Here is a 26290-nt window from a genome sequence, read left to right as displayed (position 1 = left end):
TGTTATGATTATGAAACAGATTGCACTGTTCTGGTGAGGAAATGCAGAACCCAAACTAAAACCCATCACTTCCTGTAATCACCATGCTGGGGGTGGGGAGGGAAGAGGAAGGGAGGATAAATGGTGAAGGTAAAGGGCAGGGGGAAACAACCACAGCAAACACTAGTTAAAACACACAAATGGAGTTGGGTAAGAGTTTCAGAAAATCAAAGAATTAAGAACAACTGACACACCTTCTGAAAGAAAGGCTTCCTTCAAATATAGTAGCACATCTGCAAATTTTCTGACATCGTTCACCAGTTGCATGATATATTCTGGATCCACAACAGGATTATCATAGCAGTCAGAGTTGGAGCTAATGCTGCTCAGAGAGCTGCTCTTGGTGCTGCGCCCCATTGCCCAGTTTCCTGCAGTGGAGATGGTGAAGAAGTTGGAGGTAGACAGGCGGGCTAATCCCAAACCACGCTTGCTGCTCCCGCCGTTCTGCCGCAACATCCCAGCAGCCGCCGCGCTTGGAGGCTCCCGCAGTCAACACTCTCTGTCACTTGGTGGCCATTGGGCAAGCCAAAGGTGAAACCCTTAGAAATTGGGGAGGAAAAAGGGGGTGGAAGAGAAGGAAAAATGCTGATTAGTACAGAATTATATGCGAAGCAATACTTTTATACTGACAAGATCCAGAATTTCTTTCAAGATGATACTGCTTTACATTAAAATGTTAAACTGAGTATAAAATTATTTCAAAAGCTAATCATGATGCATGCTTACCTCATGAGAAGTTTATTCCATGAATATTTAGAAATTGCATTCTCTACATTTACCAAGACCTATTCTTTACCATTAAATGTTACTTCAACTGAATACAATCACAAAAATACTTGATGTGATACAGACTATGATCAACATCCCCCCAGCATGAACCACCAAGCTGTATTCAGCATCCTGTCTATTAAGATAATACACAGCTTTGATCAAATAGGATGAATTTTCTTCGTGCAGTGTGCCACGCAAGCAACCATGGCCTATCACAGTTTGTCTCAGAAAGGAAAACATCCTCAAACAAGTTATGTGGGCTTTTCAGCCTGTTATCTATTAATATGAAAGGCAATCAAAAGAAAGACATGGAAAACTGAAGAAAATGAACAACTATTTTAGTATCAAAGTTTATCTGCAAGTCTCACTGCAGTTATCTTGAATGACGTTGCTCTGCTCTGAAAGTTCTACCATAAAAATGCACAAATTTGGAGGAGTATAAACTAAGAAATTAGTTGCGTTCCTTTCCTTTAGGAAAGAAATAAACCAGAAAGCTACTGAAAATTTTGCCATGTTAGGTTAAGCGATTCATGTCAAAGCAAACTGCAGGTGGCAGAGTCAGGTACACTTCCAACAGCTCCCACAACGCCTGCTGTTGTTCTCTCAACACCAGGAGAAATTCCCAGTGTTTACGCTACAGCCTAAACACCACAGGGGGAAAAAAACCCCAAAAACCAAATTGGAACACAACAGCTAAAAAGTTAATGTGAGTTGCAGACACATCTGCAGCAAATCTTCAAATTCAATTACTTTACCTAAAAATAAAAGTTGCTATAAACTAAAAAATACAGGTTGAAACGGGTTCTCCTGCATATGTTTATATTTGGTTCAACCAACTGAAACAGTAGCACCTTTACCACTTTGAACACACCCACTATGAACTTCAATAGGCATTACTCTAATGCACCTCAATTATTTTTCCATTATTTCTGCTTTATTTCTGTTTGCAGTTTAAAAATATCAGAGGAAACGTGGTCAAAGCAGTTGTTTTTGTAATTAATGTGCAAGCCTTCCAGGGAGTGTGTGCAGGGGGAGAGGGAAGAAAACTTCAGAATTTAACACAAATTAACTGCTCTAATTTCTGTTTACTGCTTAAAGTCAGTATGTATAAGAACACTCATCACACTATACAAATAATGCAGATAATTAAGCAATTCCAAACACCTCAAGTAGATTGAAGTGAGGTTTACATTAAACATAGTGTTTAAGCAAGTTTCTTCTGTTCCCACATATAATTCTCATGGCTACAAAGCTACTTTGCAATTCTGCCTTGCAATTAGAGGCAAAACATAACCTTCTCTCCTCTTAACAAGTGTGATATCTATTTATATCGAGAAAGATTTTCATATTATTTAAAAGACATGCCTCTTTTAAGTCTGGCCAGCTTCAGAGTCAACTTTTTAAGTAGCACGATGTGTTAGACCTGTTCCAGTGGCAAGTCCATGCTTTTAAAGCTGTGTTACTTTAGAAACGTTGCCTTTTTTTGGTACAAGCAGTACAATAATGCCACCACTCTGAAAATTGTAAAAGTGATGACAAAGTGTTTCTAAGCGGGGAAAACTTGCGAAAACGAAAACCGAGCAGCTTAGCACAAGAGGCACCTTTTCCTCGTAAATATTAGCCCTTACGTCTGTTCCTCCTGTGTTACAAGGCAGATGGGGAACGTTTCCCTCCCAAAACACATGCCTTTCATTACTGAGAAGTGTTTCATATTTCTTCAGGAGACTAGGGCTTTGAAAGCGAAAAGCATCCACCAGCTTTGTTATAAACGCCTCCAGACTCCTTTGGCTCACAGCGAGCCATTGCCCGTCCCGACGGAAAAAAGATGAAAAACTAAAGCGCCAGATATTTCAAAAATTTGCTCTCCCAGCACAATCTCCCCGGTAGGGAGGGGAAGAAAGGGAAAAAAAAGCAAGCAAGAAAGGAAAGAAGGGGCCACGTCGCTGGCGGGCCGAGGGCAGGGCCGCTGCCGGTGCCCCGGGCGGGGGTCGGCGCTCCGCCCTGCCCCCGCCGCGCACTCCCGGCGCCCGCGGCCGCCCCGGCCCGCACGGCCCCGCGGCGGGCGCGCACTCCCCGCGGCCGCGGCAGGTACCGGGCGGCAGGGCGGAGGTGAGCACGCGGAGAGGCGCCCGGCACCGCTCCGGGGACCCGCCGGGCGGGGCGCTGGGGGTCGCCGGGGCCAGACTCGCACCGGGCCCCTACAGCCGCCCCGGTCCCCCCGGCGGCTCACCGGCGCCCTGCCCCACGCTCGCCCACTGCTCCTCCCGGCGGCGACAGGCGACGCCCGCCCTCCTCCCGTCGCAGCGTTCCCGCGGCCGGCGCTTACCGGAGAGCGGCGGCCGAGCGCAGGCAGCAGCCGGGCCGCCGCGGGCCCCTCGCGCGGCCGCCCCGCTGCCCATGGAGCGCCCTCCCCTCAACGAGCCCCGCTCGCCGCCGCCGCCCCCGGGGTCGCCACCGCCCCCGGCCCCGCCCGCGCTCCGCCATTGGCCGGTTGCTGCGGGGGCGGGGCTAGCGCGGGACACGCCCCCACGAGCTCCGCGGGTGCGCGGGAGCGGTGCCCGGAGCGGGGCAGGTGCGGGCGCGGGGCGAGCGGCGGGAGCGGCAGCACCGGAGCCACCCGAGCCACGGCCGCTCCGCGAGCCCGCCGAGCGCGGGGAAAGGAACCGCGCAGCAGCCACTGCTGTACGCGCAACACGCTTCCAAGGGGAGGAAAAGTCCAACTTCAGGCTACGTGGTGTTTAGCAACCAGGCTTTGCTTTTAAGGGATTTGGCCAACAAGAAACACAAACACCGTGGCAAAGCACAGAATAAATTTCTCATGCTCAACCTCCCACGCTTTGTATTCCTGGATGCAGTTTATCATTAATTGAACAGCTTCCAGTATTGTTGAGAGTAACGTGTGCATACACACACTTTCTACTAAACTCAGCCCACTTTTATTCCTGCATGAGCTCTGTTGGCTACTTATTGAAATTTAAAGCAGTAACAAAATTACTATATAAGCTCAGACTATATCCCCAGGATAGCTGTGGATTCAGCTACCCAGAAAGCCCAAATTTTGGCGTAATTTATCTTCTGAATTTAGTTGCATGTGCAGATATGTGCACTTTTTCTGGTTAAGAGGAAAGAGAAGTTGGAAAAGCAGAAATTTGCATCATCATACAGAAACTCAGTTCCCAGCAACACCATGACCTTTAGACCTGAGTACAGATTTCTGTTACATCATCTCACAGTGCTTGATGGCAGCAGTTTTTCCATCTTCTAGAAGAAGGATACAAACCCACTCTTTATTTCTCTTTATTAGAAGGCCATTTAAATTCAGCAATCTTAGATCCAATGCCCAAGGTCTGGAATAGGACTTACTTTCAAAAATGTATCAAAGCCCCCAGCATCTAATTCCTAGCCCAGTTCATTAACCCTAGCAATTTCAGGCTTTACATCTTCAGTTTCCCCATCCTTGCTCCAGCCTCCTTCCCCAGCTACTCCCATGCAGGATTTTGTGTTAGAGCACCAATCTTCTCCTTCCTTCATCCTTTTCATATTCGCCATTATTTATTCAACTGGAAGAATTTTATTAAATTTCTTTTGGAATTCACAAAACCTGAAACTAAACAACTAAACTAAAACAAGTTGTGACATTTCTTATCTCTCGTGTCAATGTTAAGCACTGTTCAAAAACTTCTCTTCACCTTGAAAAATTCTAAATAACATGTGATGTAAATTTAGAAATCCAGTGTTATAAATTCTTCAAGTCTTCTAAGCATGGGAAAAAAAAGTAAAAAAGAAAACAATACTCTAATCTTCAAAAGGATTTTGATCATTCAGGTAATCGATACTGCAAGTGTCAAAATCAGGCCAGAGTAAACAATTGTAAACTAATTTAATGTGAAAACAAGGAAGTATGGTAGGGAATGTGGGTTAAATAGTACAATCAACAATCACATAATCAGAAAAAAGAAAGGTTTATTGTGGGAAAAGTCATTGAAACCATTAGATAAGTGTTCAAAAACAATAAAAAAGATAATCAAGAAATTCCACCTATACTTATCAATAGATAGAATACAAAGCAGTGGATACTATTTGGTGAGCCAAACCTTAGTTCAAAAGAAAAGCCTATAGCTACAGCAGAGTCTCTCTTCTTTACAGACACTCTTTTTGAAAATAGAAGTGACTTTATCTTGCCATAATTACACCATTCCCAGGCACATTTTAGAAAATGCTAGGAAGAATAAACTCAGCTGTTCCAAGTACATATGTACTCTACTGAAGTAGACATACACTTCATATGCTCCAACACCTCCACAGTCTTGTCTCTCTCATGCCAGCTCCCACATAAGCTAACCTGGGTCCATACAAGAGTTCAGCAAATTTATTGGTGAATTGTTTGACCAATAAAAAAAAAAAAAAAAAAAAAAAATCTGTTCTAGATGTGAAATTGAAAGTGACAAAGAAATAGAAATACTAGGATTATGTTTTTATGCTTTTATGCTTTTGAAATATTTTTTCAGTTACTTTTGATTTGAAACATAAAAGTGTTCTACATTGTGGGAGGCCTAGCTTCAAACATCTTTTGAAAAAAGGGTTTGAGCCCACATGCTGCATTATGGGAATGTTAAGTGAAGTTGTGGGTTTTCCTCAAAGTAAAACAACAAACAATTGTCCTTTTGCATCTTCATTGTTCAGAGCTTTTTTCCCTCCCCATTTTCAGCTTGGCTGCCAAATTGAATACAGATTGTCTGCCCTTCCCCTGAATCAAATCTAGCACAAAACAGCTGCAACCATCTCTCAGACTGTAGAGTGCTGATTGCCTCCTAAACTGCTTTGGAAAATACTACATGAAAGAGAAATGGAAATAATAGATCTACCTTCAAGAAAATATGTCTTGCATAAAAGACCAGGTGTACATCACAACTTTTGCTGCAGCAGATAAACTGGGAAGAGGATTAAGGGTCTGACAGCTGCTGTATGTTGGTCACCCTTTACTAGTCCACAGGGCAATGCCCCTCTTTAGCCAAGTGTAGTCTACAGCACCACTAATGCAGCCTTCAGGACATGAACAGAAGTTGAGCAGGTGAAAGGTTGCTTAAAGTCATTTTTTCTGCACTTTATCCAACTATCCTAGTTTACTGTGAATGAACTATTAGGCAAATTATTAGGCAAATAGTGAAGACTGGGGTAATAAGAGGCCAGTGTCTCAACAATGTAGTCTCCAAGAAGAGACACAAAAATTGAATTTGTTTTCATTTAAAATGCTATATTTTCATGAAAGCAGCCAGGGAAATGTCCAACTCTGTAAGAGCCATTTCTATGATTCTTTTAACATGTTTTTTTTTCCTTATAGAGCATGTGCACACAGTGAAATAAAAGCTATAGCATATCTCTGTTACAATTAAAAAAAGACAAACCAACAAAAACCCCAAACTCCAAATCCTGGTTTGTTCCTTACTTTACTCACACAGAAGTGTCTTTGAAATCCAAAGAAATGCCTGCCTGATGAAAGCTGCTCTACATTGCAGCCTCCAATCACTGTTTAGAGAAGAAACATTTCTAGATAGCAGCATTCACATAACTAGAACTGGGAAGGGAAAGTAACTTCTGTTAAGAAATCAGTTTCAAAATACTGCCTCTATTCTACCTATGTGCAGAAGTGACAGATTTTATAGACTAATTGGAAGACATAAATTATGAGCAGATAGGTAACTGCTAATCAATAAACATTCAGTACAGACCTGGATATTTGCTACTGTTGTTACCTGCCACATCTGCAAGTGAAGCAACAGCAAGAAACCCAACTCTGGCCCCATGCTGAGCATCACTTTAAATAATTTTTAACTAATTACTTAGAGAGATAACTTGGTAGAAGTTTTTACCTTCTGCTTGCATTCCAACAAGTAACATTCTGCTCTCAAGAAGTATTTCCATAAACCATTTCTTGCCAAAAATTTATATACAGGCTCCAGCAAAAGGCCAACACAATCTGTATATCGGAAAACCATTCAAAACTCTGCTTCTGTTTAAGGAAATAATGTGACATTTTTAGTAAAATAAAACCTGCCCACTGCTATATTTTAAGTGAACTGTTATTGAAGAACAGCTGGAATGCAAACATGAAAATTATTTGTTTAAAGTCTTAGAAAATTTTAAAAAATTGTTCCCCCAGCCCTACTGCATCTACCGACAGTTTATAAAAGAATTTATTTTTTCTCTCACAAGATCCTTTTGCTAACAAATACCACCCACCTACCTGAGAACCCATCAAGATAAAAGATTCATGCACACTTCCTAGAACACCCTACATTTCAGTCAGTGCAGCAGATGCCCTTAGGGGAGCTGTGTGGGTGAAACTGCAGCAGCCACTATGGACTGGTATGAACCTGCAGAGCCAACTGATAGAGAACAGGAGCACCCCATCTCCTGCAGATGTGCCACTCACACAGGGATCAGCCATCCCTCTCTTCTCAGTACTAGTCTTCAAGGCAGACCACAAAGCTGAGCAAGAGAAATGAAATTCATAGCTTTAGCATGTACTAAATAATGACATTTTTATTTAATGGCTCATTGTAATTCACCCCCAAGATAATCCCTCCATGCTTTTTAATGTGATGAACAAGGTCTCTTTCTATGGGAGGTATTCACTCAATTACCTCTGCCCTTGCCAATAGTCCTCTTCTCCACTAATCTCTCCTCTATTTCACAATTATTATCTGGCCTTTCTCTCAGATGATCTAGTTGTTTTTTAGCTTAATGCAGAGCAGTTATTATCAGACTGATGCCCCAAACTGTTGACTTTTTCTTTTCAGGTCCATCAACTGACCTAATTTAAAACTTGTTCTCTGGTCTTCCCTCTTTTATATGGCATCCTGCCCTGCTCTAGATGAGCTACATAACATCCTAAACTGTTCCTCAAACATTATGCAAAGCCGGAAGCACAATGAGAGAAATGCAACTGGACACAGAACAACTCCATGTGCTAATCCTGCAGGGAAAAGGATTGCCACTGGCATATACAGCACCCTATTTCCAAATTTTTAACAAGCAGTTTCTTAAGAAACTTCCACCTTAACTAGCAATTGCCAAGGACAACAGTGGGTGGTGAGGAATGAAAGGAAAGACTGCAGGAAGGGAACGACTTCCAGAATGTTCGCAGCTTGCCAAACACACTATTAACCAACATTAATTACGGCACAGCGACCTGCTGCTGTGGGAGCCAGGAGGCCTGGAGCTACCGCCCCGGCTCTGTTAGCCCCACCTGCCCTACCAGTACCAGCAGGATTTAAGGCAGAGAAAGCCCAACAATTAAGGGTTAGCAGGGAAAGAGGCTGTTTCTGCGGGGAGCAGGAGGTTTGGCTGGCTGGGAGCTCCTCGCAGGTGGTATCCTGCCCAAGGCTGCCAGCCGGGCGGCTCCTGCTCGGCTGCGCTCCGGGGCTGCAGCACCAGCTGGGAGAGGCGGCAAGCGCCGCTCTCGCTGCTGGATTTGCCTTGCAGGACCAGGGGCTTGTGGTGCAGCTTCTATGGGCTCTGCCACGCGAATTAAGGCTGGAAGTCGATTGTAGGATACAGTGTTACCCAGTTTCTGGAAGCCCTCAGGACAGCAGGCGGGCAGGGGCCTGAAGGGACTCCTGCTGTCGCTGGGTTTCTGTCTCACTGCTCACGCAATGTCCTTCTGCAAGTGCTGGCTATTGCTGCTCTCATCCTCAAAGCAAAAATTCATTTCTATGTTGTTGACAGTATTTAGTACTTAAAGAATTCGATAAATCAAGGGAAAAAAAAGCGTGGCTAGAAACTTTTCTTTCCTCCAAATTTGACTAATTATCAACACAACAGTTAAGTCAATTCAAATGTAGCAATAAACTCCTTAATCTTCAGTAGTTTCAGAACTATTTTTAACATACATTCCATTTTTCCTCTAACAATAGTTCTCTGCCAGGGAGAACAGTATTTCAGGTTGGGAGAGCACATAAGGTCCCCAAGTAGCAATCAAATGCACTACATGTGATTAAGTGGTTTCTACTTCCAGATCTATACTTTTGCCTCTTCCTTCCTTCTCCTGCCTCTGATGTTGTGTGATGATTGTTTAAATCCAGCCCTGACAAAATGATCTAGGTTAAAAGAACCCCTATGGTTAAAGGTCTTGCAGTTCACTCAGACCATTTTGCCAAGAGAGCGAGTACAGCCTGCCTCGAAGGTGGCAAACCCAAGTGTACTAGTTTGTGATGGGGTAGGAGCTGTAACCTCACAACCTGCTTAAGGGGAAGCTGGAATGGTTTTTCTCATTGTGGCTCAGGCTTTTCTGTGCTAGTCTTACGGACTGTACTTGGCTTCCATATGCAGTTTTGTTGCCAGAGATCATATTTTTATGTTGGAGCCTAGACAAATAAAAGCGAGATTCAGCTAAAGATCAGCACTGCTGATACCTTGGCTGTTATGCAGCTTGTTCAGGAAGAAACTGTTTCAAATTCAGTTTTTATGACAATATATATGTTTGAGATACAATGATGCTGTGAATGATGTATGTTTGCTGTGAACAAGTGAACACTGTTTAATGAGTGTAGTTAAAGCATAAAGCTGACCAATATTGGCTGGTAAGGACAATTGAGCTAATCATGGTGAAATTGAACTGTTGTGCCTGTGTGTTGTTACAAGTTTATCTCAACTGCAGCTAGAGCTGAGAGCTTGGATACAGTGAGGGAAAGGTGATGAGCTGCATTCTCTGTGCATTACTAATGGGCACTATTTGGTACTTCAGGAGTAGAAAGGACTGGGAAATAAAGGTTATTCTCGTCACCACAGAGCAAGACATACTTTGCCCTTTACTAAAGCTCATAATGAAGCTCTGTGCTAAAATAGAGCTATGTGATTACTCTTCTTTCTAACTACAAAAGCAGCATCTGACCATAATATTAACAAGGCTAGAAAAACATAATCCAGCTATAATGGCTGGATCTCAAGCTTTCCTGAATTTCCTACGCCGGTCACATTACCTGAGGAAGTATTTTTTGTACAAGGAGCTCATTCAGTAGTTTTCATCCTGGACATTGTAACCTGAATATCTAGGTCAAGTTCTTTCAAACATCTTCTTACCAAATTAAGTATTACAGTCTGCTTTGTGATACAGTCATTTTAATCACCTGTATTAAGGGAGGTCTTTAAAATGACATTACACTTTATTGAACACCAGTGTGCATATAGATGCTAGAGGGTATAATATTGTTCAATGAAGTTGCTAAAGTGATTATAATGTGTTCATAGGTTTTGAAAGTACAGTGCTATTGCCAGTGTCTTCTGTGTCAGTGAATGCAGATCAGTCTCCTGTGGCAATATTGTCATGAGAATTCTGTGGCATGTCTCTAGACTAGCATCAGGAGAGGGCTCTCCTCCTAGTCCTGTATAACAATTTGCTTAATTGTGGGTGGTATTTCTCAGCTACAAAAATCCGGTTGCCTCCATCAATGACAATTATGAATACTTCTTGATCATGAATATGAGTTTCAGACAGAGTTTCTGGGAGAAGACTTTCTACTCTAACTGACCTCTTCCACCCATCAGTATTTCCTTTCTTTCAAAATATTGGATATCCACTCCAGTGATGTAATTACAGAGGAAAGAAACGTCTGCCATGCAGTTGTGAGACTTTTCCATGTGACCAGATCCGTATAAATAAATAGAAATATAGAAAAGATACAGGCATGGGCCCTTTAAAGACAAGATACTAAATGCCTCTGACATATCTCTGAGTTTGCTGATCCCTGTATAAAAGCTTCAGTAAAAATAGTGAACTCTATGCAGCTTCTGATGGAACAATTGTAGATGCCTGGTCCTGAGGGACAATTCCTGAGTGGCTCTCAGCCTTGGTGCAACACCTGAATTCCTGAAGGGAATTTCCTACTGACCTTAACTGCTCTTTGCCCAGGGCACAGGTTGCTCAGCTGTCCTAAAATGAGGCTCCTAAATATTCCTTTTAATAATAAAGGGAGTGTAGTGCCTAATGCAGAATTACCTGTAGGCCATGGGCTGAGACACCAAGTGCTTTAGTTCATCAGTCTCTCACTGGTCTTGTCCCAAAAATTCCTAATCCAACACCAACAGTGCTCTGTCTGTTTGTTTTGTTTCCTGTTTTTGCTTTAAATAGTAATGATGAATCTGATTACCTGCAAGACAGCAGATGCTATAGCAATATAATATTTGAATAACAGATGTGAGAACAGACTCTGGACTTGTTTCATACAACATGTTATTTAGTATTATATAACATTTTCTTGTGCAATGGAAGCAATGCTTTTTGCTCTTCAAGAAACTCTCTACTGAATAATATGTATAAAATCAGGACCATTATTATTTAATGTATATACTATATATATAAACTTGAGAAAATAACATTGTATCTAAAAGAGCAGCATATCTTTTGAAATATGATACTAATCAGAGAAGGATTAATGTAATAGGACGGACATATTTCTGTCATTTTGCCTTGGTCAAATAATCCAATGTGATACTTACAGGTATAGGCTAACAAAATGTATGAGTAGCTGTTACTTTTGATTATGTATATAGCATAAAAATACAGAATACAATTCACTGTATTAAAAATCACAGTATTTTAACATTTTATACTGAGAAAAGCCATAATAGCTCACATTTACTGATAGCTATTCAAAAGGAGTTTCTTTTTAGCAAATATCATTTACAAATCTGTAGTTTTAATGAGAAATTCAAACTATATGTAACTAAAAGACTGCAGTATCAAATACAAATAAATAGCCCTATTTGTTTGTGTTTAAGTTATGACTGGTTCATTGGCATGTTAGCAGCATGGTACTGTGTTTGATAACAGCAAGAATGAGAAATCCAAGTTGGTAGGTTTGCAAATCTAGTGAGTGGAAAGGCTGCTGCTACTGCCTGAGCTATGGCAGAATGCACTCCAACTGGAGACCCTCCTCAGCTTTCTCCTGAATAAATTGTCTTGGTAGGAACACGTGGGGATGCCCTGTGAGTTCCCCTGCTTGTCCCATGGTTCACAAAGATGGGGTCCCACTGAAGATGGGATGCCTCTGTGAGGAGACTGAGCCCTTGTGTCAAGGCAGGATGACCGCAGGTGCAGTCCTTGTGCCTTGGCAGACACTGACACAAGCTGCTCTTGGAAGAGCAGTCCCAGTAGGTAAGAGCCTACAGAGATAGATGAAAATTCCATTCTTCTAGAACCTGAGGACTTTAGCAAAGGCAGATCAGAAACCTGGGCTGGTTCCTTCCTCGTCTCCCTGACCCTGTTGTGTGGAACAGCTTTGGAGACTCTCCTCTTCAGACAGAGAGCCTCCAGTGCCAGATGCAGCCATGAGGCAGCATATAATCAACAAAGCCACACTGGCAATCTTCAGCATAGGAATGTGACTCCAGTGTTGCTGGAGCATTTGCCATCTAATTTCAGTAACTTCTCCCAACCAGTAGAAAAATGCCCAAGACAGGCTTGGCTGCCAAATATTACAGGCTTTGAAGTCTGGTGGCAGGTAAAAGCTGTATGTCAGTGACCTACTAAAACATCAAAAGGAATGTCAGAGAATGGTCTTGCAGGGCACAAGCTGGAAAGCTAAAAGAAAATCCTCAGAGATAATATTAAGGGACTTCAAAGGTAGGAGATATGCAGAAGTTCAACAAAACTGGTCAAAATCAGATAGAGAAAAATTTTCTCTGATGAGTAGAAGTTGGAAAGGAAATAAAAGGGAGAAATATGTACTGCTTTTTATGGTGACATGTACACATACTGTACAAGAAACAGCTATCTTGTCTTCAAAGTGGATGTATTGCTATGCTCAGAATATAGGCATACACAGCTAGTGCTGCAAAAGGAGACTAATAACAGATACCCACATTTTTCTTCTATACTCATATATCTAAAGGTACTGTAGAATAGGATTTATTTTTTATAACATTATTTATCATGTGTAGCAAGTATGTAACAGTGAAAGACACAAACATTAAAGATCAGGTCCTAATCTTACTGACTCCAAGGTGTGGGACCTAGCATACTCAAAAGTAAAGGCATTAATGTAAGAAATAAATTAAGCTATAGATTAATCTCACTACTATAAGGGATTTTTAATAATCTCTGGTACTTGATCTCACATGCAAGGATTTTTCAGTAGTAAAAACCTGAGAACATGGAATTTATGTAGGTAAGGCTTCAAAATAGGAATGACCAGGCTGGGTAAGACCAAGAGTCCAGCAGAATCAGTGTCTTGCTTTTCATAATAGCTATGAATGGATGCTTGAGAAACATATGAAACACTGGAAAGGAATATTTTCCTGAGCTTCCAGCCTTTGGAACTGAGAAACTTCCTGAACCAAGCATGACTTCTGTATCTAGTAATTCTCAGTGAATTCTTCTCCCATGAACTCCTGTAATTCTCTCCAGAAACTGAATTTTTAGCAAACACATTCTGTCGAAGTGGGTGTTCCCAGCTTTACAAACAGACACTGCAAAGAATTACTCATTTTTAAAATTTTCTTTGCTGGTTTTGATATCTGAGAGTCAAATCTACTGCACTGAGATTCAGTCCGGGGTTCTGAATCTGGCTCCTGCCACAGAACCTGTTCTGGGAAGACAGGCTTTATCAGAACAAGCTGCAGGAACAGATTTTCCATCAATGCCACTGTGCAACAACCGAAATGAATTGGAAAAGAGAAGGAAATAGCAGCACCATATGATCTTGAACATCAAAATGACCACAGGAAGACATGTTCAAAATGCATTAGAGCACACTTGTGTGGTTTTTTGTGGTTTACCATGGAGCCAGAGTGCACAGGGCTGTAGTTAAAATTCCACTGATTTTTTTTCCCTCTTTGTGATGTTCTGTTTTCAATTTTCAGTGTGCAGCAGCAGTGTTACCAAATATGGGAGAATCTGTGACCACTATGGACCTATATCTCTGCACTGGGAATGCATAACATAAATGCATTTCTTTTTAAGTTACTTTTTCCTTGTAATTTCAGTGGTAAAGAAGTGATTTCCTGTAGCCTCCAACATGGACACAGAAGCTTATAGGCATGATAAGGTAGATCAGATTGTTCCTGTTTTTCATCCACACAATTTAAAAAAGAGAAAGGAGTTGTTAAAAGGAATGTTGTTGAATATATACGATACAGTAAGTGGGCTAAGCTGTTCAGATCACCTGCTTCGCATGCAAACGTAACTCTTTTTTTTAACCCCTTCAGGAGGAAAATAAACAGTTCTCTTATCCCTAGGGTGGCAGCAAGCCCTAACAAGGAAAAGCAGGACACATTCCTTTCTTCCTTCCTTTACAGCCAATCACTGAATTGCTCCCAACACATTCCAGATCTGGTAGGATAGCTTAATTGTCTTCACCTGGAGGCCACTGCCTGCGTTCCTGTCAGTTAATGCAGCACCTAGGGAGTGAGGCACAGAGATTCCTTTCAGATGAAAGTGGGTTAAGCACACAGCCCCATGGCCATAAGCAGTTTCATGGGTTCATTTGCATATGAAGATTTATGAGTTTCTTGGGTGTAACTGTGCCTATAGAAGTTTGAGTCTAGAAGTGTCATCAAACATAATTCCTCCCTAAAGATTTAGAACAGATATGAGAAAGATGAGGAACTGTATATTGTAATAAGTTGTGGCTATGAGTGAAATCTTTAATTGCTTCCTTACAATGAAAGCTCTGCATGGAGAAGGGAATGTTGCTGGTTTGCTTTCACTGGTGGTGAAATAGGGAAATTTCCGTAACAATCCATGATCAGGTGTGCAGGGTCATTCCACGAGGCAGCTGACATTTGGCAAAGCTATTGAGACAATAATTCTTGTCACAAAATGTTGTCAGCCAGTATCCTGGATCATAATTTCTCATTTCCATAGTTACCATTCACACAGAATGTCAAGAGGAGTCTCCAGTTTCAAATCAGTACTACTAAACCAATAGTAAAACAACAAGCTTATCTGTTTTTCCAAATGAGTAGCTAGACAATTAGACTAAAAAAATAAAAATACTTAAGTGTATGGACTCAAAACACAGTTTGCCATTGTTATGCACTTGTTCTATTTCTACCATATTTTATGAAGTATTTTGCAATAAGCTTTAAAACCTCACTTGTGTTGTCTGATTCTTATCGAAGTGAAGTGAAATATTAACAGTAATTCCGGAATAGAATTGAAAACAGTGTTTTAACTGACAACATTTTGACAGCTTGATAAAATACCAGGAAGTTTGATAAGACAGCACCTTATCACAATATTGCCTAGACAGAATAAATTTCAACAGACTACAATAAAAGTCAGAACAAACCAGTGATAGCTCATCATTCATGTGTCCACTGCAGAAATGAAAAAAGAGTCAGCAAGACAAGAAGGCCTCTAAGGCTTGAAAATCATATGAACAAAGTAAGTAAAAATGTGCAATACCACAACCAGGATGATAAGCAAGAGAGTTATTAGCAATTCTATTTTCACCTGAGTGACAGAGGTGTCTTAATCATATACAGGGCTCCTACTAGAGAGAAGTTAATGATATAATTTTATTCTTAAGCTCAAAAGATAAATTTTTGGGATAAACAACAAAAAGCACCTGACAATATTAATTCACTTTGATTTTATCTCACACACCACTCTCCAGATACATCAACCACTTAGTTATATAGGCATTCTTGAGAACTTATTTTTTCTTCATTTAAAGAACCTTATCACACCACAGGAAAGGAATGGAATATCTGTTTCTCAGGTCTCTTGTACAAATATGCTTTTCCACTGCTCCCATAACTACTGAAATGCTACCCAAAGTAGACCAACAGTGACTTAGAGTGGCTTAACCACTATGACAACAGAAGGAATATGCTCATTTAATACACCTTTGGTAAACCAAAAGAAAAGATATATGTAAATTATTAGCTCAATAGTTGGGCTACTAAAATGATTTCTGCACAGTGTGTTTTACAGACATGCCATAAAACCGAAGTCAGGAAGGCAAAGAGAGCTCTGCTCTTTCACCAGTGAAAAGCCTGTGCTTAGTGCACAGTCCCCCCGAATACGTACATGAGATTTGGGGATGAAGATCAGGTGTGTAGAGATAAAGAAAATACCCGACCTGTAGAATTTAAATTATCTGTCCAGAGCACAGCCAATGCAGACATGGCTGTCCATAAAGTGTGTATCACAATTTCCTTCAGCACTGGGGTTTTCACAGCGCTGCACCCAGCCAAAGCTGACGCTGTGGCACCATCCTGTGGCACACCTGGCACTTGCACGGCTCCAGCTGCTCTTCCAGCGCTGTCCCCTGCCCATGACTGTTCCACCAGAACACCTGGAGCTTCAGTTCCCTGGCCCTTTCTGTGGCCAAGCATCACATTGGCTACTCCAGCAAAGTTTCACTTTGTTCTTGGGAAAATGGTTTGAAGGGAAGGAAGTTTTCCCTACTATTCTAAAATTGATCCAAATATACTCCTCAATCTACAGCTAGTATAATGTAAACAAATAAAATATAGATTTGGGAGATAGGTATTTGAAGAAGAACTACTGAGATAGGCTGAAAATATAAATTCCAAATTTCTGAAACAAACTAGAATAAAACTGTGGGATTGGTTTGGTGGGAAGTATTTCCAAAAAAGTCAGGGTGGTTTGTAACTTGAGAACAGGCAATATAGTATCTCACTGTAAAAAGGAGGGAAAGGACAGAAATTACTCATGTCTGAAAAGCCCCTGATTTTGGATTGTTGTCTGCAATAATTTAGGGCAAATAGTAAAGTGTTGAATAATCAGAGTAGGCAAGATTATATTTGATTTTCTAGACAAACACAATGTTGTCATACAATATGACTGAAGTGAACATTATTAAAACACATGGTGCTACTCAGAAATTTATTAATTAAGTTAGGAAAGTTGATATTTTTTATAAGGATTATAGTACAGGGAAGAACTGGGTAAAAGTGGTCAGGTACAAAATGATTTTTAATGATGAATCCAATGTCGTCATTAATGATGTGACACAAATGTTACCAGTGCTCTACTGACAAAATAAATTAGAAGATATCATTCATATAATGCAGAAAAAATTGTTGATTCCAAGAAATTGGAATGAAATGGAATGAAGTTCTACAAGACACACTATAACATCATATTTCTGAAGAATAAAAATTATGTAGCTTTCAAGCAAACCTTAGTGCACTTTAACTCTCATTCTCACATTTGCTTCACTTTTCTAATAGCTTACTCGCAACTTGTTATTTTACTGAAACACAGCAAATTCAAAGAGCACAAGTGAAAATATCCTCAAAATATTGCCACTATGTTCCCTGTGAAATTGCATTTTGTGTTCAAAAGGCAGGTGACAAATCTAGAATTTTTGGAGAGCCTTAAGGTGAGTTTGGATTATTGTGTAAAAAGACTGGAAGATGAATTAAATTATTTTGAACCAGTGAGGTACTGCTTATGTGACTACAATTTAATCAAATAAGCTTGCAGACCAAGACTTGCTACTGTGTGTGGGAGGTTCCAATATCCACCTCTAGAACTTCCAAGGGAAAACTATTATGACTTTAAATTACATTTGTAGACCTCCCTCTTTTTCTCTTTCCTCCTTCTCCAGACTCTTGTTGTGCATTTTAACTTTCTCTTCTGAGATTTCAATTACTACTTTGCTTCCCTCCTTCACCCAGTGTAGGAGTCAGTGTTCTGCTTTCCCTAAGATCCTACATGATTCAGGCATGTGATCTTTTCCTCACAGATATTCTCTTCTCAGAACAGAGAGAGCACCAGCTATGGTTGTGCTACATAACCCTTATTTCCATTATGAAAAAATGCTTTATTTTTCTTACTGAGAAGGCCTTGGAAAAACCAGAGACATAAGTTTCTTAAAATCTGAAGGTCCCCCGGCAACTGGAACAATTTCTTTAAGCTGTGTGATGGCACAGAAGACGAGCCTGTTGGTGAAACAGCAATTGCAGTGATACCTGAAGTAAACTTTGCAAAATGTACCTGTAAGAGCTACTCAGTACTTGCCTTGATGTACTTGCCTACTTTTAGCAATTTTATTCACCCTCCTTTGCCCAGGGTTTCTTGGGCTGGAAGGTATTTCAACAATACAGTCCAGACAACACAATTGCTCTGCTTCTCATTTACCCAGGTAATGTGAGTCAAGCCCTATGATTTACAATTCCAGATTACAAAAGGAAATATATGATAATATTAAGAATTAGGGCACAGGTGTTTCTGAAGGTCAAATATTTGGCCCAACTAAGTTTAGCAAAATAATTAGGAGGATGGAGTTTATATTTCTTTTTGCTTAGTTATACTCAACTACTAGAGGTTTGGTCCATAGAGTATTTGGTTACTTCTGCAGCCTGTCTGTGCTATTCCCACCAAGTTGGTGTGAAATAAACCGGCATGTGAACATTCAGTACATTAACTAAGCTGTGATAATAACAAAGAAACGTGTTTTTACTTGTGGTAAAAAGTCACTCTCATTTCAGATAACAGCGCAATTGGCAGCTGAGTTTTGAATTGGAATGATGTAATTTGGATGATTATTTACTTCATATTTAACCTGTGCATCTTCTATTTATATGTTCTGCATTAAGATGGACTGTCTGAGTTCAGTCCTGTCGAGCTGGATTGAAGAATCCTGCTCTACCTTATAAACTGTGCCTTAGCTGGCAGGCAGAGAGGATGAGCTTTCAGCTGTGGCTTAGGGTGTAGCTCCCTGTAGGAAGGAACAGAGAATTTTCTCACGTTGTTTAGAGTCATGCAACTTTATCCCTTAAGGCTGAAGAGTAATATTTTTCTTTCTTCTGCTAGAATGAGATAAAACTTCACTATTTATATTTTCCTATGAAATTAATTTTTTTTGTGTACCGAAAAAGGAATAAGTGTATCTGTGAATCTCTGTATTTTATAGATATAGATATAGATATAGATATAGATATAGATATAGATATACACATGCACATATATCCATATACCTACAGGAACTTCCACCATTTCTTTTTTATACTTATAAAACTGGACTTGATCCTAAAGGTCTTTTCCAACCTAAATAATTCTATGATTCTAAGAACCGAACTTGAACTCCCTGTCAAATAATTCTACCATGTTTCCCCCACCTCCTCTACCAAAAATTGGTAGCTCAGGTACCACTTGAATGTTCCAGCCCACTCCATCTCACACCTCATTAAGTTGCCTTCTTTCACCCTTTTTCTTCTCCAGGCAATTAGCTCTAAATCCCTCCTTTCTGTTTTGCTCAGTAGTTCTAAATGTCACCCTCTTGTTTTGCAACCCATATCCACTCAGCTTTTCTTGTCTAATCATTTAATTCTCTCCCAATGCCAGAATCATTGTCCAACCTGTAATCTCCTTGTCCAACTGGTCTCCAGGTCCTCCTTCCTCTGCCTTCCTAACCCAACGTGGCTCAGACTCCTTTCCTAAATATCATCTTGTTAAGCCACTCCCGTTTTTTTACCCCTTCTTCATTGATTTCTTGTCAAGCCATTTCTTTCTCTTCCACTCAGTCTTGCCTCATCCTAATGCATTCCTTTAATTCCTAAGGTGGTTTTATCTGCTTGCATTCAGCTCAGTAGGTTAATTCTGAAAGTCAAAAACTGTTACTATGCTCAGTCACCATTTCAAGCTGCATTTTGGCACAAAAAACCCATTGCAGAAAAAGCCTTGGAGCCTGCACAGTGCTCGATCAACAACAGGTTGCTCAGTCTGCATGGAGAAAGGTTGCAGAGAGGTGGATACCATGACCTGTGAGGTTGGCCAGTCTGAGCTGGGAGGAGACAGATGCTGCATGGTTGCTTTAGAGTGCGGTGCAGGCTGCTGAGCTGTGGCAGCTGTGAGGGACATGAACATCACACATGATGGAATCTCCAGCACTGCTGGTAGCCTAAGGCCAAGAACTGTTACAGAAGGCATACAAATCTATTTCTGAAAAGCCAGTAATTTGTCAGTGTGAAGGAACAAATGAAAAACTTACCCATTAATGCTACATGAATACCATATGTGACCTGTTATTAGTGTATAAAAACAGACCATTAGGCTCCTAGAATGTTCAGAGTCTTGACATGGTTAATCAGAAGGGCTGCTATAATAATTGCCAACTTGTGAAATAATGGGTGGAGACAAGACTTCAGTTTTAGAAATCCATTTCAAGTTATGAGTCTGCTCCTTCTTTGTCTACCTTTCTTCAGCTGGTGAGTGTGTAGCAAAATGGTAATTGAGGCTGAGTGTTACTAAATGCAAAGTATTGCATACAGAGGAGAAATTCTAATTTTACTTTAATTCTCAAAAAAGATCTGAACTATACTGATACAAAACAATGATTAAAGACTACTGTGTTTACCAAGGATAGAACTTTATTGGGGATCATGCACTTAATACTAAATAGTTTGAAACTTCCTGTAATAATAGGAGACAAGTTTCCAGGAATATGCCAATAGGGAGAAGAGTTCTATGGAGTGTAAAACTGGACCCTCACTACTGATACTAAGCAAATAGATCTGCAGATAATTAAAATCCTTGTTCTATTAGCATTCTTTCTACATTACTAATGTTAAAAACAAATTATAGTTGTTCAAAGAACATGTCATCATGAAATGTATTTGTGATCATAGCTCCTGGAAAACAGGAAGATGGGTCTGCTGAAGTTATTATGGTTTAAACCTAATGTCTGATACCTTATGACCAAATATAAGAGAGAGAGATGATTCCCTTTTTGAACAATTTTATGAATTTAAGCTCCATCACCTGAAATAAGAAGGAACCATGACATAAACAATGATGATGACACAGCTTTCCAAAAGCTTTCATATAAGTTAGTCTCTGCCAAACTCCATTCTGTTGCAAACCATGGTGATAAATACAATGATTTAAAAGCTTGTTATATTCTCTTAATTTACTGAAAAAAACCATATTTTCCCATTGCTTCATTTTGGGAAATAACTGGACCACATTGGCATGACATGTTGTATTAAATAGATATATAAGCTGAGACAGAAAATTTATGCAAACTTTCAGTTTGCATCACTATAAGTCAGCAAATACATTAATGAACAAAGATATAATCAGCTGAGAAGCACTATTTATAAGGGAATTATGAGGCAATCTCAATAAAAGAATTAGAGCTCTACCTCTGAAAGGATATTAGTTGTAAACATATTTTAAATGCCTTTCTTTTAATTACTGAATTCAGATATCAAACTTGACAGCTTGACTTTGCAAAGATCCATGATACTGTTCATGAATGCCTTTTCCATAAAATGTTCCTTAAGAATTTCTTTCTGTTTTCTCACTTTTGGATGATAAATGGAAAACTTTTTAAACCAAACATTATTCTAGGTATGATAAGGAATTTAACATCAATAACATCTGGTCTTCTATTTCTTATGTATCTAATAAAACATAAAACAATACAACATTTGAGATAAGCTAGAAATAATATTGAGCAGTGAAATACCTTGGCTTTCAGATCACCAAAAGCTATCAAGATCAAACTGAGCTCTGATCCACTTCAGAACAAGCTAAACAGGAACATCCAGTTTCAGTTTCCATTTTTCTACCCACTCACCTAGTCCTAACAAGGTAGGCAAGAGAAGCTCAAAATCATAACTGAAAGTGTTCATAAATGCAGAGTACTGTATTTTGGAGGAAAATCTAATTCTGTACTTTACACAGATTGTCCAATTAACCTGACTCACAAAAGGAATATCAGCATTCTAAGCATCAATGTGAACAGCTTAGTTGAGACATCTTTGTGTAAATGTCGAAGTCAGAAGCCAATTAACAACAAAAGCAAATAAAAACAGAAAGGAAAATAAAACAGGGTTTTAGTACAAATCAGGTGTTTTCTCTCTCTGCAGTACCAGTGTGTTTCCTGGACCAGCAGAATATGAGTGATTATGCTTACTGACATGAAAAATTAGAATGGGTGTCAAACACCATACTTTAGAATGAAATAATTGTGTGTTTGAAGTCAGAGTAAAATCCACTAAGAAAGCAGATATGTGGAGTCTATGCTGTCTCTAAGAGTATCTGGTACTATTCGCATACAGAAAGAAGACCAGATAATTTCTGAGTCTGGTATAGTAACAATAATTCCTGTGTATTTTCACATTTTCACCCAGACTTATAAATTTATGAGCTCTGCTTATAAAAAGAAATCTGCTGTCTTTTGTATTGGAAAGGCATGAACTATTAAGCAGAGGCAAAAGTTGCTTGTACAGAGGCTATTCACATAAAAAAATCCAAGTATATAAAGCAAAACTACAGACAGAAATCAAGGAATTGCACTAAGACTTGTGTGTAGCAATTAAGCACTTGTGGGTTACAATGTCAGTTAATAAAGATTAGGAAAAGTACCCTTATCAGTGGGAAAGTGAAGTAGTAACGGCACAGAAGGTCTGCAAGCATCAATTTAAAAGCCAATGCTCTGTACATGTTTGGGTTTTTTTTTCTATACACCCCTTATCTTTTTCTGCCCATGCTACTCCCAGATTTTACTCACTGCTCAGAAAAATTACCTTCCTGTAACACCAATCATCTAAGGGGCATGCAGCAGGTGGGTAAGAAAAGGGCAAGAACAAGAAGACAAAATAGAAGGTACAAAGGAATGGAAGCTTGTCTTCTCTCTGTGTTCTGCAGATCAAAGACAGTTTATGTCCATTTCAATTTCACCCTGTAGGCCCCACTCTGAAGATCAAACCTGCATTATAATCAGCATTGAGGCTTACAGGTTTTGAGTGGTTGATACCAGATCTACCCTACTTCACCTGCACTGGAGTTTGAAGTTCTAAGAAGTGACTAAACATATAATGATACCAGCTGGCAGACATAAGTTGTATTAATAGGACTTAATAAGACTATTGAGCATAATCTGTATCATTATTCATATACACCCATTCGCACATATATGAATTGATACATGATATAATGTAGCTCAACTTCAGATGTAGAACCTCCTCCTGTGGAACATCTACTTAATACCCTGTTGTAGCATTTCAGCAGAAGGACAAAACCTTATCACTTAGTGCTGATGACTGCATTAACAGAACAGTTTAATTATTTCCCTGTAAACCATGCCAGAATCTACTACTAAGTGATATATCTAGGAGATAACACAGATTTCACAAAAGAGACCACATCAATCCCTGGAACTTTCCTTCTTGCTCCACTAGTTATTAAGTTTTCAATACCACTGACTTACTTAAAATTTAAAAGGTTAACAATCCTACTGAATTTATATACATTTGCTTAAAATTAAGCAAATGTAAGTCTGCAGAACAGAGTCCAGCACTACACAAATCACCTTCAAACTTGATGAACTTACATGATTCAGTTTGCATCTTACAGTTTACCTCAGCTTACATAACTTAATCTCATTTTTCTGCCACCTTTCACAACATTTGTAAAGTGCACTCTGTGATATTTATATGTTACATTGGACCTACAATAAACAACGTGATTTTTCATTTAATTATTAGATGACATGTTGTTCTCAGAATATAGCTGGGTGTTGTATGCCAAGTGCCAACAGCAAATAATACAGGTTCTTCCTGTTCTGGGAGAAACCAAATGGGAGCATCTTCTTATTTGTTCACCTAGACTACATTAAGTAAAATGTATTCACATAACTATTAGTGGGACAAACATTCACTCTGTAGTAATTTCTTATATTTCTGACTTTGACTTCTTAAAACTCAAGCGTCTAAAATCAAGAGTAGCTGAGGACATGAACTGAAAATCTGAACTGTTTAGCAATATTGTTTATAATACTGCTTATTATTATTAGACTTTGTTTTTTAAATTGCGAAGTAGGAGAACTGCTTAGACAGATACTCTTCAGACACAGGAGCCCAGCCTGTTATGAGGTCTCCTGATGTCCATTAGAGGGATTTAAGATTTCAGTAGTAAACATACATTTTTCTTCCTACATGCTTCAGTCTTCCAGAGTGCACATTCTCATTTAAATAGCTTGCTTGCTATGGATGTTCCTACTTAGCTAGCAAGAAGTTTGAATGATACCATGGACTGTATTAAACAGATGGTTGTTAATTTGACCTTGCTTTATCAGAGAACCTAGACACAATACTATTAGTACAGGTAACAGAACTGCTACTCTTTGTTTCTTCCAAGCTACCTTTCCACCTCTAGCTTTTACATTTGAGATATGTTTGAACCAACATTGCTCTTATTCGCTACTTTGGAAAACCCTCACAGTTGACTTGTACCAAGAATATCAAGAAAGCAGTATGGCTGCAATGTATAAAGTATTGAAATGCAGCAGATCTCAAACTGAAGGGAAAAAAAAAAGAGCTTTTGTCACAATAACATTTTATCAGTGTGGATGATTTTATCAAGGATATGCTTAGCCATGAGTGCTGTTGGAAATTGATGAAATAATGGATCAATAAAAATCTCATGTTTTGACCTAAGTGCCCATTTGTCAATCATGTTTAAAAAGTTATTCTGAAAAAAAGCAACTTTCAAGAATCGAGGCAGCAGAAGACAAAGTGGAGATCTGGATGCATGAGACAAGTTTCTCAGAAAATTATAGGCATGTGTGAAATCCTTTCAGGAAAAGTTAGAAGAGAAATAAAATATGTACTGGGTCATGGTATTGGCTAGTGTCAGAAAGTGGGCTAAGGACACTGAGCAGACAAATAGCAGAACACCAGTCACACAGACATGCAAACAACAAAGGTCAGCACGGCCCCAACTGATGGACAGTTCATGGAAACAAAGTTAGGCTGTACTAGATAGCAATTTCTGTGGAAGGGTACAACCAACCTAAGCTTAAAGAGGGAAGAGGACTTGTAAAGAAAAGCAGACAGTATCATAACATTCCTGATCTCTGTGCTGATATTGAGATTAAAAGTACCAGCAAAACTGTACTACAAAAATTCATAAACCTGAAAATTCACAGAATTTTCGTTTTTGCAATTATTTTAAGAAGTTTATTTTGATACCAAAAGTACCTCTTTTTTAGGTTCTCATACTCACCTACTCTCAAAGTATCTAAGATTTTAAAAACAAAAGTATTTTCACAAACATTCACCTTATAAAACATGAATTAGTTAATGCTGGGTGATTCTGCTATATACTGAGGATCTGAAATACTTCAAATAGTTGACAATTCCTCCCACCCACACAAAACCACCAATGTACAGCATACATTTTAAAGCAGGGAGATTACTGATGCGTCTAAGGTCTCAGAACAAGTGGCAGAGAACTAAGTCCAACAGTTGTGACCCTAATGCTCTAAAAGAATGCTAACAATTTGAGAGTTTGAGACTTCAGCTTTCACAACAAAACATAAACTTGCTTTAAAATGCCTGATGATACCAAGGATAGGGAAAGAGAGCAAGAAAGAAGAGTATATGTGGTGATTCAGAATGAAGAATCAGGGATTACCTCTCAAACCACAGCTTCAGACCTCCTACTCCAGGCAGAAATAATTGGAAGAAATAGGAGTACCTGATAAATGGACTGACCTATGTGCACAGTCCTGTGCTACACTAAAAAAAAAGCACAACATTCACAGGTATTCACATGTTTTTAAAAGCCTGTATGAGAACATTTTTCAAGACTAAAAATAAATATATTGATTCCACCTGCATTTTGATCTGCTTTTAAGTTTAATCAGAGAAATAGCTTTGTCATTTCAGTGTTAACCATGGCATCAATACAGGCTTTCAATATATAACCAGCCAGTTCCCACAGAAAGCAGAGACACTTCATATACATTATCAGGCATCTTTCTGAGGGATATGACCACAGGGGAAGATCCAGTGAAAATACAGTTATGCTGGCATGGGTGTTTTTGCTGGTATAGCTCAACATGCCAATCTGTTATTAACTCTGCTGGAAAAAGCACCGGTGCAAGTATAACTGGTTTTTGTGGGACAAAGCTAGCTGGTATCTCCTGCTGTACCTGGCACGGCTCTGCTCTTTATAGGGATTATTTTCCTGTACTTACACAGGTGACAACTCATTCCACCCTCTGTCTGATACCCAACCTTGGCAGCTCCTCTCACTGCACTAACAAAAAAAAAAAAAGAGAAAAGACAAGGTGTGGCAAAACCTACATCAAAGTTTTTCTGAATTTTTAAAACTTTTTTTTTCTAATTTTGTTTCTTATTCCGTCGTTACCACATTTACAAGCCATTTCTAGCACACACTCAGGAATCACACTGTACCCGTACACAAAGAGCCCCAGGACAGTGGGTGACCGGAGCCCCCTCGGCAGGAGGAGGTGCCTGGGCAGATTAACCCGCGGGCCGCGGGGTAGGCTGGGCTCGGCCGCTCGGCCCGACCTCCGGGCGAGGGCGGCCGGCAACAGGCCCGGCCCCGCCGGCACGGGAGGAAACGCCCCTTCCTGCCCTCCCTGCCCTGCCCTGCCGTGGGGTCCGCCCGCTGCCAGGGGCTGCCAGGGAGCGGTAATTGCCGCCCCGGCCTTGCACAACCCGCTCCCGGCGCGGCCCGTGCCGGCGG

The 26290-nt window shown here is 40.0% G+C and overlaps 1 protein-coding gene across 5 annotated transcripts in view; it reads right to left on the bottom strand.

Annotated features, from left to right (window-relative positions):
• Positions 1-3222, bottom strand: part of ARHGAP29 (Rho GTPase activating protein 29) — a 48028-nt gene extending 44806 nt beyond the window's left edge. For all 5 annotated transcript variants that reach the window (XM_036388036.1, XM_036388037.1, XM_036388040.1 and 2 more), the window contains exons 1-2: positions 3137-3222; positions 234-578 (exon numbers count right to left, since the gene is read on the bottom strand). In XM_036388036.1, coding sequence (XP_036243929.1) covers positions 234-495 — 262 coding nt within the window. In that variant the 5' untranslated portion in view covers positions 496-578; positions 3137-3222. The remainder of the gene's footprint in view (positions 1-233; positions 579-3136) is intronic.
• Between the last annotated feature and the right edge of the window lie 23068 nt (positions 3223-26290).

This window comes from Molothrus ater, chromosome 9, assembly GCF_012460135.2.
Source record: "Molothrus ater isolate BHLD 08-10-18 breed brown headed cowbird chromosome 9, BPBGC_Mater_1.1, whole genome shotgun sequence".
NCBI lineage: Eukaryota > Metazoa > Chordata > Aves > Passeriformes > Icteridae > Molothrus > Molothrus ater.
This window is presented reverse-complemented; position numbering and strand designations above follow the sequence as displayed.